The 18,436-nt window shown below is 42.3% G+C and overlaps 1 protein-coding gene across 1 annotated transcript in view; it reads right to left on the bottom strand.

Moving 5' to 3' along the window:
• Positions 1–16,563, bottom strand: part of LOC137368640 (solute carrier family 22 member 4-like) — a 211,657-nt gene extending 195,094 nt beyond the window's left edge. The window contains exons 1-2 of the mRNA XM_068028780.1: positions 16,514–16,563; positions 3,452–4,023 (exon numbers count right to left, since the gene is read on the bottom strand). Of these exons, the coding sequence (XP_067884881.1) occupies positions 3,452–3,826 (375 nt within the window). The 5' untranslated portion in view covers positions 3,827–4,023; positions 16,514–16,563. The remainder of the gene's footprint in view (positions 1–3,451; positions 4,024–16,513) is intronic.
• Between the last annotated feature and the right edge of the window lie 1,873 nt (positions 16,564–18,436).

Below are 18,436 nucleotides of genomic sequence, written 5' to 3'. Positions count from 1 at the left end.
GCCACTTCCTTTGATCTAATGCAATCTTTAACTTCTTTCGTTATCCACGGTTGATTCACCTTTCCATTGGAAACTTGTGCCTGAGGGGAATCTATATCTGTTGTACACCATGTAATACTTCTTTAAATACTAGCCATTGCATGTTTACCATCATATCTTTGAGTGTAATTTCCCAATCCACAACAGCCAAATTGCCCCTCATACCTTCATAGTTTCCCTTGTTCAGATTTAAAACCGGAGTTTCAGAATGAATTATATCACATTATTCTACTATCAACACTCTCTCTGGACTAATGCTTTGTCTTTCACCACTACCATCAACACATGCTTTGCCTTTGTCTTTGTCCCAGGACAGCTTTGTTATTTAATCTCTCCTGTTCTCGGCCCTTTCAAATGCCTTCCCCTTTGTTCTCTCCCCCACCCGCCTCCCCTTCACTTGCTTAAAACCTAGTCCTTTTCTAACCTTTGCCAGTTTTAATGAAAGGTCACAGACCTGAAACGTTAACTCTGCTCCTCTCTCCACAGATGCTGCCAGATCTGCTGAGCATTTCCAGCACTTTTTGTTTTTATTTCAGATTTCCAGCATCTGCAGTATTTTGCTTTTCTTTCACATTCAAACTTAATGTGAAATTCTTTCATATTATGGTCACTATTTCCCAAGAACAATGTCATTAATTAGCCCTTTCTCATTACATAACACTAAATCTAAAATAGCCTGATCCCTAGTTGGTTCTTTAACGTGCTGCTTCAGAAACCCATCTCGTCCTGTTACATTGTGAGCTGCATCTTCTCCCAAAACCTTATGGCCTCTTTCATGGGCAGATTTGTTTATTCAACCTTTGACTTTTTTGACTGTTTGCTGAGGTACAGGGAATGCTTCATGTTTGATCACCTTTCCTGACTATTCATTTCAAAGGTATACAATATGCACAGTTTTGAAAATGCAATTTAATATCCAATGCAGTTTAGCTTCAGATCACTGTTGAAAGAAATGAACCATCTGATTGTATCTGATATATAATTTTCAATTACATTTTGAGTTAACATAAATTTCATATCACATAATATATACAAAAGCTAACAGTCCCAATAACATGCCATGACATAAATCTCATATCACCTAGCCAAAATCATCACTGTTCAAATTGTGTAAGTTAATTACATGAGCCAACTATATAATTGTCACCCATGGCTGCCCTGTTATGTCTTACATTTTACCCAAGTATATCTTGCTTGATCAGCATTAAAGAATCCCTAGAAACCAAAGTGTGACTTTTTATGCATAAAATGTGGTAATTTGATAATGTAGTATTTTCCAGGGTTCAAACAGAAACTCTTGTTATTGTAATAACTTTCTGGAATTAACATAAGCACTTTTGTGTTCGACTTTTCAAATGGGTCAATAATAAACACTCTATTAGAACTTAGGCCATGAATCAGATATATTAAAAGGTAAAGATTAAGATGCTAATAAAATTAATACAACCGATGGCTCGACAACTCCAAGTATATCTTCTGGAATGCATAAGTAGCAAGACACTGCACAAACTCACAAAACCTGGGCTGGAGCCCATTACATAAAGTTTCATCTAATCACATCTATCCTAATAAACCCAGAAGAACTGATGAACTAGGAAGGTTTTCCCATTTATCCTTCAGAATCAGGAGCTTCTAGCTACTGAGCTGTCCATTAGTGGATTTAAAAACTTTCCTCAGAAACCCATCTCCAGCCAACCAAGGTGATAAAAAGACATATTGAATGGACTAATTATGTAGATGGTTATTAAGAAATACTTCTGATGAAATCAACATTAATGGATTTGGAATTAAAAGGCTTTAACATATAAAGATAAACAAGTGCTAAGGCAGCCAGATGTGGCTCTGTCATCGGACCGAGGAATCCTCACAATTGAATTTCTGGCCACACATACAGAATGCAAATTCTATCTTATCCAGAAACAATGATGCTGCATTAACGTACATTTAAAATGATCGATTACTTCTCATAGATAGAAGTTAAAAATACATGCAATTCTTTGTGATTGGGACTGTAATAATAATACACATTTCTATGTGTGGGAGCTTGCTGTGCACATATTGGCTACTCCATTACCTACATTACAAGTGACTACACTTCAAAAGTAGTTCATTGGTTATAAAGCACTTTGAGATGACTGGTGATCATGAAAGCTCTATATAAATGCATCCCTTCCTACTTCTTTCTATTGATATTATCAGCCGTAGCTCCTTTCCCTCCAAATGGAAGGACATCGGAAAACTATCAACAATTACTATTATTAATTAGTTCAGAAAATTATCTTGGGGAAACACATGTTAGGACAATTCAATGTATGAATTTTACAGTACAGACAGAGAAAGAATTACAAGATATTGCGTTATTAGAGGTCAAAGAAGAATTGTTTTAAATTGGTGAAAGTCACCACCACGAGAAATCTATCACAAAACCAAAACATTACCTCTAACACAAAATAGAATTCCTGCTTTGTTTGTTTGCAGAAAGTGAGTAAAGGTTTCCTGGGAGAATTTCTTCCAACAATAAAACAGAAATCTAATTCATGTTGTACGAATCTGCCAACTCTCTGTTCGTGTTGCTTCATTAGACTCACATTAGGCTAACAACACTGTGGAAGAAGTATTTATCACAAAGCACAAAATCTGGCTGGTGGTCTGTGGTGTAGTATGCAACAGAAACATCATGTATTTATTTATAAATAAAGGCATACTTTGATCATACAAATTATGCCTTTGCAATACAGTTTCAGTACTTTTTTTCTCTGAAGCATAGGAAACACAGGAACAAGAGTAAGCCATTGAGTTCCTTGCATCTCTAACACAAGAACATAAGGAATAGGAGCAGGAGTAGGCCATTCAGCCCTTCAAGACTGTTTCACCATTTAACTAAGATCATAGCTGATCTACTGCATCAACTCCACCTTCCCATACTATCCCCATATCCCTTGATTCCTTAAATGTCCAAAAATCCATTGATATCAGTCTTAATATTCTCATTGACTGAATATGTACAGCTCTCTGGGGTGGAGAAATCCAAAGACTCACAGCTCTTTGAGTGAAAAGATTTCTCCTCATCTCAGTCCAAGATGGCCGACCCCTTATTCTGAGATTGTGACTCCTAGTTCTAGACTCCCCAGCCAGTGTATAATAGTATATAATACCACATCTTTTGTCACATAGTCTCATGTTCATATTTTTGCACCACTGTGTATCTTCTGAAACACCATCAGCAACACGAAAGGAGATCCATAAGTAAACAGTATAAAAAGATAATTGTCTCAAAAGCAGCTTATCCAACTCTATTGTCATTATAAATAAGTGTAATGGGACAAATATGGATCCTATGATAGTCAGTTGCAGGAGCCTTGCCCTTGTACAAAATATGTACAAAGTAGAGACGTGAATGAAAGATTCTTACCTCACTGACAATAGTAGAGATGTATCTGTCTTTGCTGTACACCCAGCCATCCACACAGTGCTCTGTTTCACGTATTGTATCATTGAAACCATCTTGCACCTGAGTTTTGAACCTGGTACATTTACTGTAGACTTGCTCACCCTCCACTGTCTCCATGGGCAGCAGTAAACTGAGATTTGTGAAGGAAGTTTCCTCAATGGTCATGTTTGAAGAGTTAGACAGACGGCAGTGGTGCTGAGGGGTATCTGCCAGAAACACCATACACAGACCCACATAGCCATTTGGGATTAAACCAATGCTGAGTAAAAAGAAAATAGTTCTCTGATAACAGCCCCATTGTCCCAGGAAAGAAGTCGCTTCATCGTAATCTTGCATCTTCTTTTATCTTCTTCAAAACACCTTGCTGAGCAGCTGGTACCTTATGTCTCTTATTGAAACAGCAAAACTGCTTCATCCAATTCCATTCAGAAAATTGTAAGTTTTGCTTCCAGTCAGAATGGACAAAGCACGTACAATAGTCACAGCGTTTACAATCCACATTCAACAACCCCAAACTTCTTACTGTAGCGAATCTGTTGGAAGATCAAATAGAAAACAAGTCTTCATATCATACATAAACAACAGGATCTGTATCTGTCATATGTTAATAGACGAACAGGTCAATATCAGAGTCCTGCAATGACAAACTGTGTCGAAGCATCTGAAAAACAAGATAGTTTTTTCCACAAAGCTATGTACCTCCTCCACATTTCATGCATGGACAGCGAAGAACATTAATTGGTTGTTAGTTCATTGATTGACATGGCTTTTCAGAGCCTATTAATATATGCTTTCACCTCTTTATAAATAACGGGACATTATTAACATCTGGGGGCTTGTGCCAAAGTTGGGAGAGCTGTCCCACAGACCAGTCAAGCAACAGCCTGACATAGTCATACTCACGGAATCATACCTTACAGACAATGTCCCAGACACTGCCATCACCATCCCTGGGTATGTCCTGTCCCACCAGCAGGACAGACCCAGCAGAGGTGGCGGGACAGTGGTCTACAGTAGGGAGGGAGTTGCCCTGGGAGCCCTCAACATCAACTCCGGACCCCATGAAGTCTCTTGGCATCAGGTCAAACATGATAAAGATAACCTCCTACTGATTACCACCTACCACCCTCCCTCAGCTGATGACTCAGTACTCCACCATGTTGAACAGCACTTGGAGGAAGCACTGAGGGTGGCAAGGGCACAAAATGTACTCTGGGTGGGGGACTTCAATGTCCATCACCAAGAGTGGCACGGTAGCACCACTCCTGACCGAGCTGGCCGAGTCCTGAAGGACATAGCTGCTAGACTAGGTCTGCGGCAGGTGGTGAGGGAACCAACACGAGGGAAAAACATACTTGACCTCGTCCTCACCAATCTGCCTGTCGCAGATGCTTCTGTCCATGACAGTATTGGTAGGAGTGACCACCACACAGTCCTTGTGGAGACGAAGTCCCGCCTTCACATTGAGGATCCCGTCCACCGTGTTGTGTGGCACTATCACCGTGCGAAATGGGATAGATTTTAAACAGGTCTAGCAATGCAAAACTGGGCATCATTGAGGCGCTGTGGGCCATCAGCAGCAGCAGAATTGTACTCCTCCACAATCTGTAACCTCATGGCCCGGCATATCCCCCACTCTACCATTACCATCAAGCCAGGAGACAATGAAGAGTGCAGGAGTGCATGCCAGGAGCAGCATCAGGCATACCTTAAAATGAGGTGTCACCTGGTGAAGCTACAACCCAGGGCTACTTGCATGGCAAACTGCGTAAGCAGCATGCAATAGACAGAGCTAAGCGATCCCATAACCAACGGATCAGATCTAAGCTCTGCAGTCCTGCAACATCCAGCAGTGAATGGTGGCAGTCAATTAAACAACTAACTGGAGGAGGTGGCTCCACAAATATCCCCATCCTCAATGATGGGGGAGCCCAGCACATCAGTGCGAAAGATAAGGCTGAAGCATTTGCAACAATCTTCAGCCAGAAGTGCCGAGTTGATGATCCATCTCGGCCTCCTCCTGAAGTCCCCAGCATCACAGATGCCAGACTTCAGCCAATTCGATTCACTCCGCGTGATATCAAGAAACGACTGAAGGCACTGGATACTGCAAAAGCTATGTGCCCTGACAATATTCCAGCAATAGGGCGGCACAGTGGCGCAGTGGTTAGCACCGCAGCCTCACAGCTCCAGGAACCCGGGTTCGATTCCGGGTACTGCCTGTGTGGAGTTTGCAAGTTCTCCCTGTGTCTGCGTGGGTTTTCTCCGGGTGCTCCGGTTTCCTCCCACAAGCCAAAAGACTTGCAGGTTGATAGGTAAATTGGCCATTATAAATTGTCACTAGTATAGGTAGGTGGTAGGGAAATATAGGGACAGGTGGGGATGTTTGGTAGGAATATGGGATTAGTGTAGGATTAGTATAAATGGGTGGTTGATGTTCGGCACAGACTCGGTGGGCCGAAGGGCCTGTTTCAGTGCTGTATCTCTAATCTAATCTAATCTACTGAAGACCTGTGCTCCAGAACTTGCCACGCCCCTAGCCAAGCTGTTCCAGTACAGCTACAACACTGGCATCTACCCTGCAATGTGGAAAATTGCCCAGGTATGTCCTGTACACAAAAAGCAGGACAAGTTCAACCCAGCCAATTACTGACCCATCAGCCTACTCTGAATCATCAGTAAAGTGATGGAAGGTGTCATCAACAGTGCCATCAAGCGGCACTTGCTTAGCAATAACCTGCTCAGTGATGCTAAGTTTGGGTTCCGCCAGGGTCATTCAGCTCCCGACCTCATCACAGGCTTGGTTCAAACATGGACAAAAGAGTTGAACTCAAGAGGTGAGGTGAGAGTGACTGCCCTTGACATCAAGGCAGCATTTGACTGAGTATGGCATCAAGGAGTCCCAGCAAAACTGAGGTCAATGGGAATCAGGGGGAAAAAGCTCCGCTGGCAGGAGTCATACCTAGCACAAAAGAAGATGGTTGTGGTTGTTGGAGGTCAATCATCTCAGCTCCAGGACATCACTGCAGGAGTTCCTCAGGGTAGTGTCCCAGGCCCAACCATCTTCAGCTGCTTCAACAATGACCTTCCTTCAATTATAAGGTCAGAAGTGGGGATGTTCGCTGATGATTGCACAATGTTCAGCACCATTCGTCACTCCTCAGATACTGAAGCAGTCCGTGTAGAAATGCAGCAAGACCTGGACAATATCCAGGCTTGGACTGATAAGTGGCAAGTACCATTCGCGCCACACAAGTGCCAGGCAATGACCATCTCCAACAAGAGAGAATCTAACCATCTCCCCTTGACATTCAACGGCATTACCATTGCTGAATTCCCCACTATCAACATCCTAGGGACTACCATTGACCAGAAACTGAACTGGAGTAGCCATATAAATACCATGGCTACAAGAGCAGGTCAGAGGCTAGAAATCCTGAGGCAAGTAACTCATCTCCTGACTCCCCAAAGCCTGTTCACCATCTACAAAGCATAAGTCAGGAGTGTGATGGAATATTCTCCACTTACCTAGATGGGTGCAGCTCCAACAACACTCAAGAAGCTCGACACCATCCAGGACAAAGCAGCCCGCTTGATTGGCACCCCATCTACAAACATTCACTCCCTCCACCACCGACGCACTGTAGCAGCAATGTGTACCATCTACAAGATGCACTGCAGCAATGCACCAAGGCTCCTTAGACAGCACGTATTTAGATGAGCATTTGAAATGCCATAGCATACAAAGCTACGGGCCAATTGCTGGAAAATGGGATTAGAATAGTTAGGTGCTTGATGGCCGGCATAGACATGATAGGCTGAAGGGCCTGTTTCTGTGCTGCATAACTCTATGACTCATTTCTCTTTGCTAGTTGCTTACTTCAATGTAGATCAAATTACCAGAACAGAATGTTTCAGCACCGGAAAGATTGCAGCTGCTGTTAGTGCTGGAGCAGTAACATAGTGTTATCCTTCTTTGCAGACTTGTTAACTTTTAAGGCATCAGTATCTCTATTTCTCATTTTCAGAATTATAACACAAGGTTCATACCAGGGAAGGTAATACGCATTGGAACCCCCACCCCACGTCATTCCCCTTAGACAGATGAAGAATACAGAAGACAGCTATAAAGATAAACAAGGCTATGTGACCTATATAAAGTTTTCTATGAACCTGTAGCACAAGTAGCTGACCTTGCAAAGTAACGACTTTAGTTCCAGGAACACATGCTAAAATAGAATGTGGCAGAGAAAGCACTTTAAAAGCAACTACAAGACCAATCAACAAATTTGTTAACATGAAATGCATGAAGAATCACAGAGTCAGCAGCATAGAAGGAGGCTATTTGGCCCTTCAAGACCATGCCAGCTCTCTGCAGAGCAATCCAGTCATTCCTATTCCCCAACTCTATTCCAGTAGCTCTGCAAGTTTATTTCCCTTATGTGCCCATCCAAATTCCTTTTGAAATCATTGATTGTCTCCACCAACCTCATAGACAGCGAGTTCCAGGTCGTTACCACTCACTGTGTAAAAAGGTTCTTCTCACATCCCCCCTGCATCGCTTTTGCCCCAAACTTTAAATCTGTGTCCCCTAGTCCTTGTACCATCAGCTAATGGGAATAAGTTTTCTTTGTCTACCTTATCTAAACCTGTCATAATCCTTTACACCTTTATCAAATCTTCCCTCAATCCCCTTTGCTCCAAGGAGAACAACCCCAGCTTTTCCCAACCTAACCTGAGACTGTGACACCTAGTTCTAAACTCTGCAGCCAAGGGAAACATCCTCTCAGCATTAATCCTATCAAACCTCTTAAGAATTATATATGTTCACCTCTCATTCTTCTAATCTCTAGCGAATATAGAATCATCGAATGACTACAGCTCAGAAGGAGGCCATTTGGCCCAGTGTGTCTGCGCCAGCTCTCTGCAAGAGCAACTCACCTCGTACCACTCCCTGCCTTTCCCCCGTAGCCCAGAAAATGTTTTCTCCTCATATAACTAGCCAATTCTCTTTCAAAGGCCTTAATTGAATCTGCCTCCACCACACTCTCAGGCAGTGCACTCCAGATCCTAACCACACGCTGTGTAAAAAGGTTTTTTGTCATGTCACCGTTGCTTTTTTGCCAATTACCTTAAATCGGTGTCCTCTGTTTCTCAATTCTTCCACCAACGAAAACAGTTTCTCCTTATCTGCTCTGTCCAGACCCCTCATGATTTTGAGCACTTCTATCAAATCTCCTCTTAATCTTGTCTTCGCCAAGGAGAACAAATTCTGCAATCTATCCTTGTAACTTTTTTTAAAATTCTTTCATGGGATATGGGCGTTGCTGGCAAGGCCAGCATTTGTTGCCCATCCCTAATTACATAGGAACATAGAAACAGAGGAAATAAGAGCAGGAGTAGGCCAATTGGTCCCTCAAGCCTGCTCTGTCATTTAACTAGATCATGCCTGATCTTCTACCTCAACACCATTAACCCGCACTATCCCCATATCCCTTGATATCTTTACTATCAAGAAATGTATCGATCTCTGTCTTGAATATACTCAATGACTGAGCCTCCGCAACCCTCTGGGGTAGCGAATTCCAAAGATTCACCACCCTCTGAGTGAAGAAATTCCTCCTCATCTCAGTCCTCAATGGCCCACCTCGTATTCTGAGACTGTGTCCCCTGGTTCTAGACTCCACAGCCAGGGGAAACATTCTGCATCCACCCTGTCGAGCCCTGTAAGAGTTTTGTATGCTTCAATGAGATCACCTCTCATTATTCCACAATCTTCCTCAAAGAACAATCCCACCATCCCAGGAGCAGTCTGGTGAACCTTTGTTGCACTCCCTCTATGGCAAGTATATTTTGCCTTAGGTAAGGAGACGAAAACTGTACACAATATTTTAGGTGCGGTCTCATGAATGCTGTATGCAGTTACAGCAAGACTTCCTTACTCCTGTACTCAAATCCTCTTGCCATAAAAGTCAACATACCATTTGCCCTCCTAATTGCTTGCTGTACCTGCATGTTAGCTTTCAGTGACTTATGAACGAGGACACCCAGGTCCCTTTGGACCTCAACACTTCCCAGTCTCTCACCATTTAAGAAATACTCTGCATTTCTGTTTTTGTCTATCGAAGTGGATAACTTCACATTTTCTCGCATTATATTCCATCTGCCATGTTCTTGCCCACTCACTTAGCCTATAACATCCCTTTGAAGCCTCTTTGCATCCTCCTCATAACTCATATTTCCACCTTGTTTTGTGTCATCAACAAATTTGAAAATATTACATTTGGTCCCCACATCCAAATCATTGATATAGATTGTGAATAGCTGGGGTCCAAGCACTGATCCTTGCAGTACCCCACTCGTCACAGTCTGCCAACCTGAGAATGACCCGTTTATTCCTACTTTCTGTTTTCTGTCTGTAAACCAATTCTCAATCCATGCCAGGAATTACCCCCAATCCCACGTACTCTAATTTTGCTTACTAACCTCCTGTGTGGGACCTTATCAAAAGCCTTCTGACAATCCAAATACACCATATCCACTGGTTCCCCCCTTATCTATTCTGCTTGCTACATCCTCATAAAACTCTAACAGGTTTGTCCAACATGATTTCCCTTTCATAAATCCATATTCACTCTTCCCAATCCTACCATTATTTTCTAAGTGTCCTGTTATTACATCCTTTATAATAGATTCTAGCATTTCCCTGCTACTGATATCAGGCTAACAGATCTTAGTTCCCTGTTTTCTCTCTCTCTCCTATCTTAAATCGCTGGGTTACATTTGCTACCTTCCAAGCTGCAGGAACTGTTCCAGAATATATCGAATTTTTGAAGATGATCACTGACACATCCACTATCTCTACAGCCACCTCTTTCAACATTCTGGGATGTAGATCATCAGGTCCAGGGGATTTATTAACTTTCAGTCCCATTATTTTTTCCAGTATTACTTTTTTACAGGTACTAATTTTTTTCCGTTCCTCATTCTTGCTAGTCCTTTGATTCTCTTGTACTCCTGGAAGGTTTTTTGTATCTTCCTCTGTGAAGACAGACACAAAGTATTTATTTAGTTTCTTTTTCTTTATCAGTTTCTTGTTTCTACTGAATTGTAAAATGCTCCTAATCCTCAGGCTTAATACTTTTTTGGCACCTTTATAAGTATCTTCTTTTGATCTAATACAGGGTTGTCCAACATATGTCCTGTGGGCCAGGATTCAGCCCACCAAAGGTTTCAATCCAACCTGTGGATGTAAATTGTACCCAGTCATTCCTCATTCTCGTCAGGGGTCCGTGACTGGTAATTTCAGAGATGAGAAATTTCCCATTGGCTTCTTCTTTCTGACCAGCCTGGCTTTTTTAAAAGAATTGTACTGTCAGTTTCACAGCTGAATTGGAATTTCTAAGCTTTGTCCTGGATGGTGTCGAGCTTCTTGAGTGTTGGAGCCGCACTAACCCAGGCAAATGGAGAGTATTCCAGCACACTCCTGACTTGTGCCTTGTAGACGGTGGACAGACTTTGGGGAGTCAGGAGGTGGGTTACTTGCCTCAGAATTCCAAGCCTCTGACCTGCTCTTGTAGCCACAGTATTTATGTGGCTGGTCAGTTCAGTTTCTGGTCAATGGTAACACCCAGGATATTGATAGTGGGGGATTCAGCGATGGTAATGCTATTGAATGTCAAGGCAAGATGGTTAGATTGTCTCTTATTGGAGATCGTCATTGTCTGGCACTCGTGTGGCACGAATGTTACTTGCCTCTTATCAGCCCAAGCCTGGATGTTGTCCAGGTTTTGCTGCATATGGACATGGACTGCTTCAGTATCTGAGGATTTGTGAATGATACTGAACATCATACAATCATCAGCGAATGTCCGCACCTCTGATCTTATGATGGAGGAAAGGTCATTGATGAAGCAGCTGAAGATGGTTGGGCCTAGGACACGATCCTGAGGAACTCCTGCAGCAATGTCCTGGGGCTGAGATGATTGGCCTCCAACAACCATAATCATCTTCCATTGGGCTAGGTATCAGTCCAACCAGAGAAGAGTTTTCCCCCTTGTTCCCATTGACTTCAGTTTGGCTAGGGCTCCTTGATGCCACATTGAGTCAAATGCTGCCTTGATATCCAGGGTGATCACTTTTACCTCACCTCATGAGGTCAGCTCTTTTGTCCATTCTTGGACCAAGGTTGTAATGAGGTCAGGAGCCGAGTTGCCCTGGCAGATCCCAATCTGAGCATCGGTGAGCAGGTTAAGTATTAAGCTGTTTACATGCCGCTTGACAGCACTGTCAATGACACCTTCCATCACTTTGCTGATGATCAAGAGTAGACTGATGGTGTGGTAATTGGCCGGGTTGGATTTATCCTGCTTTTTGTGGATAGGACATACCTGCGCAATTTTCCACATTGTCAGGTAGATGCAAGTGTTGTAGCTGTACTGGAACAGGCTAGGGGCACAGCAAGTTCTGGAGCACAAATCTTCAGTATTACAGCTGGGATGTTTTCAGGACCCACAGTCTTTGCAGTATCCAGTGCCTTCAGCCATTTTTTGATATCTAGTGGAGTGAATTGGATTGGCTGAAGACTGGCATCTATGATACTGGGGACCTCAGGAGGAGGCTGAGATGCATGATCCACTTGGCCCTTCTGGCTGAAGATTGTTGCCTTTTCTTTAGCATTGATGTGCTGGGCTCCCCCATCATTGAGGATGTGGACATTTGTGAATCCTCCTCCTCCTGTTAGTTGTTTAATTGTCCACCATCATTCACAACTGAATGTGGCAGGACTGCAGAGCTTAGATCTGATCTGTTAGTTGTGGGATTGCTTAGCCCTGTCTATTGCAAGCTGCTTCTGCTGTTTGGCATGCAAGTCATCCTGTGTTGTAGCTTCACAAGGTTGACATCTCATTTTTAAGAATGCCTGGCATGCCCTCCTGCACTCCTCATTCAACTAAGGTTGATCTCCTGGCTTGATGGTAATGGTAGAGTGAGGGATATGCCGGGTCATGAGGTTACAGATTGTGTTTGAATACAATTCTGCTGCTGCTGATGGTTCACGGCACCTCATGGATGCCCAGTTTTGAATTGCCACATCTGTTCAAAATCTATCCTATTTAGCATGGCGGTTGTGCCACACAACACAATCGAGGGTATCCTCAGTGTGAAGAAAGGAGTTTGTTATCACAAGGATTGTGTGGTGGTCACTCCTGCCAATACTGTAATCAACAGATGCATTTGCAACTGGTAGGTTGGTGAGTACAGGGTCTTGTAGGTTCTTCACTCTTGTTGGTTCCTTCACCACCTGTCTCAGGCCCATTCTGGCAGTTATGTCCTTTGGGACTTGGCCTACTCGATCATTACCGAGCCACTCTTTGTGATAGACATTGAAGTCTCCACGCAGACTACATTCTGTGCCCTTTCACCTTTGTCAGTTCTGATGAAGGTTTACAGACCTGATACGTTAATTCTGTTTCTCTCTCCACAGATGCTGCCTGACCTGCTGAGTAATTTCAGCACTTTCTGTTTTTATTTCAGATTTCCAGCATCTGCAGTATTTTGTTTTTCTTCCTACTCTCTGTTTTCTGTCCATTAAACATCCTGAATCCATGCTAATATATTACCCCCAAATGCATGAGCCCTAATTTTGTGTAATAACCCTTTGTGTGGCACATCATCAAATTTTTTTTTTAGAACATTACAGCACAGTACAGGCCCTTCGGCCCTCGATGTTGCGCCGACCTGTGAAACCATCTGACCTACACTATTCCATTATCATCCATATATCTATCCAATGACCACTTAAATGCCCTTAAAGTTGGCGAGTCTACTACTGTTGCAGGCAGGGCGTTCCACGCCCCTACTAATCTCTGAGTAAAGAAACTACCTCTAACATCTGCCCTATATCTATCACCCCTCAACTTAAAGCTATGTCCCCTCGTGTTTGCCATCACCATCCGAGGAAAAAGACTCTCACTTTCCACCCTATCTAACCCTCTGATTATCTTATATGTCTCTATTAAGTCACCTCTCCTCCTCCTTCTCTCCAACGAAAACAACCTCAAGTCCCTCAGCCTTTCCTCGTAAGACCTTCCCTCCATACCAGGCAACATCCTAGTAAATCTCCTCTGCACCCTCTCGAAAGCTTCCACATCCTTCCTATAATGCGGTGACCAGAACTGCACGCAATACTCCAGGTGCGGCCTCACCAGAGTTTTGTACAGCTGCAGCATGACCTTGTGGCTCCAAAACTCGATCCCCCTACTAATAAAAGCTAACACACCATATGCCTTCTTAACAGCCCTATTAACCTGGGTTGCAACTTTCAGGGATTATGTACCTGGACACCAAGATCTCTCTGTTCATCTACACTACCAAGAATCTTCCCATTAGCCCAGTACTCTGCATTCCTGTTACTCCTTCCAAAGTGAATCACCTCACACTTTTCCGCATTAAACTCCATTTGCCATCTCTCAGCCCAGCTCTGCAGCCTATCTATGTCCCTCTGTACCCTACAACATCCTTCGGCACTATCCACAACTCCACCGACCTTCGTGTCATCCGCAAATTTACTAACCCACCCTTCTACACCCTCATCCAGGTCATTTATAAAAATGACAAACAGCAGTGGCCCCAAAACAGATCCTTGCAGTACACCACTAGTAACTAAACTCCAGGATGAACATTTGCCATCAACCACCACCCTCTCTCTTCTTTCAGCTAGCCAATTTCTGATCCAAAGCTCTAAATCACCTTCAACCCCATACTTCCGTATTTTCTGAAATAGCCTACCGTGGGGAACCTTATCAAACGCCTTACTGAAATCCACATACACCACATCCACTGCTTTACCCTCATCCACCTGTTTGGTCACCTTCTCGAAAAACTCAATAAGGTTTGTGAGGCACGACCTACCCTTCACAAAACCATGCTGACTATCGCTAATGAACTTAGCAACTTCTATTGGTTTCTCCTTATCTATCATGCTAGTTACAACTTCAAAAAATGCTTAACAGATTTGTCAAACACAATTTCCATTTCATAAATCTTTGTTGACTGTGCTGAATCATATTATGATTATCTAGTGCCCTTTTGTCACATCCCTAATAATGATTCCAGCATCCAAGGCCCCAAACACTCCTTCCAGGTAAAACAGCGATTTACTTGTACTTCTTTCAATTTAGTATACTCTATTTGCTGCTCATGATGCAGTTTCTTCTACATTGGGGAGAGCAAATACAGATTGGGTGATCGCTTTGATGAACATCTCATTTCAGTCCACAAGCATGACCTTGAGCTATCTATTGCCAATAATTTTAATCTTTCACCCCCTCCCCCCTCCCACTCTGACCTATCTGTCCTTGGACTCCTACATTGTTCCAATGAAGCTTAAAGTAAGTTCAAGGAGCAAAACCTCATCTTTCCATTAGGCATTTAACAGCCTTCCAGACTCAATATTGAGTTCAACAATTTCAGGTCTGCTCCTATTTTTGTTTTTGTACAGCAGCTATTGATGATGCTTCGAGGTGATGGTCAGAGGCTAGGAATCTTGCGGAAAGTAACTCACCTGCTGCCCTTTTATCAACCTCCTACCACCCTGTGATTTCTCCTCAACCTCACTAAAATCTTCATGCCGAGTACATGCTTAATTTAAATATTGGTAGTGAGAGTTGGTGCTGTGGGTCAGGTGCTTTTTTCTGTGTCCCTTGTAGCTCACTTGGTTCAATGTAAAATAACAGATGAAATAAATAATGGAAGAAAGTAACAACTGATTGTTTGGAGGGTAGGACTGGTAGCGATTTGATTTTGTTAGCTTACATTTCCACCCTCCAATTGTTCTGGTTGCTAGAAACTGACAACTCCCCAATGCCAGTGGAAAAAAAGCTGATTTTTCTTGTAAAACGGTGAAAAGTTGATACGAAAAGTTGAGTACCAGCTCACAAGACTGATGGTAGGCACATCTGATCATTGGAGTTTAAAAGTGCCAGAAATTATAATAACGCTTGTCAACAGAGCAGTCTGTGGTAACTCAAAGGTTAAGAGATAACCAGCACAGATAAGATGGGCCAAATGGACGTTTCCTGTGCAGTATGATTCTATGAAATTTGCACTATTTGTGACTTGCTTCCAGGCCAGACAGAATTTTATATTTAGATTTTGTTTCACTGAGCATGCAGTAGCAAGTTAAAATGTTATGTGTAGCAAAAAATATGATTAATATTTAAAATGGAGATTGTTTTAGTGATGTCTGACACAGCAAAATGAAATTAGTTTGAATTTGTACATCTAATTAAATTTTTTATCACTCAGTCTTTGTTGTAAACACTTTCTTCCAATTCTAGTCAATGTACAGGATAAGGTTCCCAACCCTCCCGGATTGTCCTGGAGTCTCCAGGAATTAAAGGTTAATCTCCAAGACACTGTTGTATCCAAACCAGGAGAAAAATCATAAAGAGCATTAAAAAAAATAATGTTTTTTAAAAATGTTTTTAAACACTTAAAAAAAATTGGAAATCGAGGGCAAAAGGCTGCTTTGCGATGGCCAAGATTCATCCAGTTTATGGAGAGTCTGTTTTTCTTCCAATTGGCAAAGGAAAGACGGTTCACCATGACAATGGACGTGTTGAGTGGCCAATGGCAGCATTGTTGGAGTGCGACGGTTGCAACAGGAGGTCATGTGACACAAGCTCCAGGAACACGACCAACCAGAGTTGGCAACCCTGGTACAGGACCATTTAGAATGCATTACCATCAAGTATTAGGACTTTTATATTTTTAAGTCTTGAGCAGTTGGTATCCAATCTTGCCATATTAGCATAGCTATTGTCAAAGAGATAGCTAGCACTGAAAAAATTAAAACCAATGAGGTACTCACTTTTTTTTAAGAATAGTTCAAAACTTGTATACAAACACATTTTGAGGATTGCGAGAATATCTGAAACATGCCATTACTTTGATAACCCATTGTGGAAGTCAAGTCATGTACAAAAATGTGCAATAATGACGCATAAAATGAAAGCTTCTTACCTCAGTGACAATAGTAGAGATGTATCTGTCTGTACTGTACACCCAGCCATCCATGCAGGGCTCTATTCCATGTGTTGTGCTGATTGAATTAATCTTCAAATAGATTCCAGGCAGAAAGTTATCGCCGTTGCTTCCGATAAGAATGTGCAAATCTCATAAGAAATCAGTTTGAGGCAACTGTATCTCTTTGTTTGAACTGTTGTAAAGCTAATTGAAGCTCAATTTCAAAACAGGGCTTCATATCTTATTCAAATAATATTAACTATAAAGGTTAATACTGTCAGAATAACTGTAAAACCATACTGTGTCTAAAAAAAATCTTGGAAATGTGTCAGTAGTCGAGCACCTTTCTCAGATTTCCTTTTGGTGCAAATGTTTAATTGGTTCCTTTTGTTTGTCTGTCAAACCATGCTTCCACCCTTTATGAACAGATACTCCAATAGCTTACAACATTTATAATAGGTGAGTGAAACCAGCAGCTGACAACCTGGTGGCTAAAGTGCTATACTGGAAACAGAATTTTCTCTTGAGGGGAAATGATGACAATCCAATTATTTTTCAAGGTATAATTTAATGTGCTTTTACAATAAGAATCATATTTTATTGGAACAAGTTTTATGATTGATGCTGTTGGAAAACAAACTTGATTAAAAAAAAGATACTCCTCAGAAATGTTCAAATGAAAACGCATTGAAAACCTTCGTGAGTCTGATTAGAATTTGCCTTTGTAAAAGGTCAAAAGACATCTGATGTTAGATATGTGAGATGCCAATTTAAATGTTGCCTTTTGGCTAAGATGTGGAGATGAAAGCACAAGTTGTTGGCTCTCTTGTATTGAAGTTCCTTAACTGGCTACCAGTTAACATCAGTCCTTTGCAAAAATTTGTAGCAACACTTAAAATAAACCCCAACCCTTACTATGGTACAATCCCAAATTACAGCATTTCCTTCTGGTTGCAGCTACAATGATAATAACTGCCTGTCCTCACATACACCAAAATTTGTCAGTGTACAAGGATAAAATGGAAACATTTTGTTCGATGTGAGATTTGACAGTTTCCAGAAACACTGATCTTGGGATCTATAGATTTCCATACTGACTAGAAATAATGAAGAATTGGATAGCAGGAACAGTCTAAACAGATTTAGCAGTCATCAATGTAGTGCCCACATTCCTGGGATTACTGAATCTTTTGTACAATGCCTCGGAAGAATTCTCTACTGTTTCCAGGTTTCATATTCCAGATATTCTCTCATATGAAGACTTAGTCCAAAAATATTCATTGAGCTACATAAAAAGCTATATGCACCTATCATTTGGCATGTCGACACATCATAATTCATTGATTGTAGGGTCATATTCTATTTTGCTTGTTAAGGACCATTATTGGGATTTTGGTGTGCAAACCTAAATAGCATCAGATACTGCATCTCCTTGGCATGGGAAGCCACTCTAAATATTCTAGAGGCGCATCAGTGCCGGCCGCCAGGATGAATATCGCGGTGGCACATCAGGAGGTGACGGGACCTTCATTAATGCAGGTAAGTTAATTTATTTACATATTTAAATTGAGGTCCCGTCGCTGAGCTGCAGGCTGGGTCGGTCGTGACGAGGCCTTGCCGCCCCCGTCAAGATCGAGCTGGGCCCAGCCAGCGTCGAGGTCTGTGGCAGGCCTCATCCGGGGCAATCTTCATGCCCCCTTACCCCCGCCACAGATCCCGGCGTCGAGGGCTCTATAAAATCCAGCCCGTGATATTCACTGATGATTGCACAGTGTTCAGTTCCATTTGCAACTCCTCAGATACTGAAGCAGTCCGTGCCCGCATGCAGCAAGACCTGAACAATATTCAGGTTGGGTTGATAAGTTCAAGTAACATTTCTGCCACACAAGTGCCAGGCCATCACCATTGACCATAAACTTA

Source organism: Heterodontus francisci, chromosome 4 (assembly GCF_036365525.1).
Source record: "Heterodontus francisci isolate sHetFra1 chromosome 4, sHetFra1.hap1, whole genome shotgun sequence".
Lineage (NCBI taxonomy): Eukaryota > Metazoa > Chordata > Chondrichthyes > Heterodontiformes > Heterodontidae > Heterodontus > Heterodontus francisci.
This window is presented reverse-complemented; position numbering and strand designations above follow the sequence as displayed.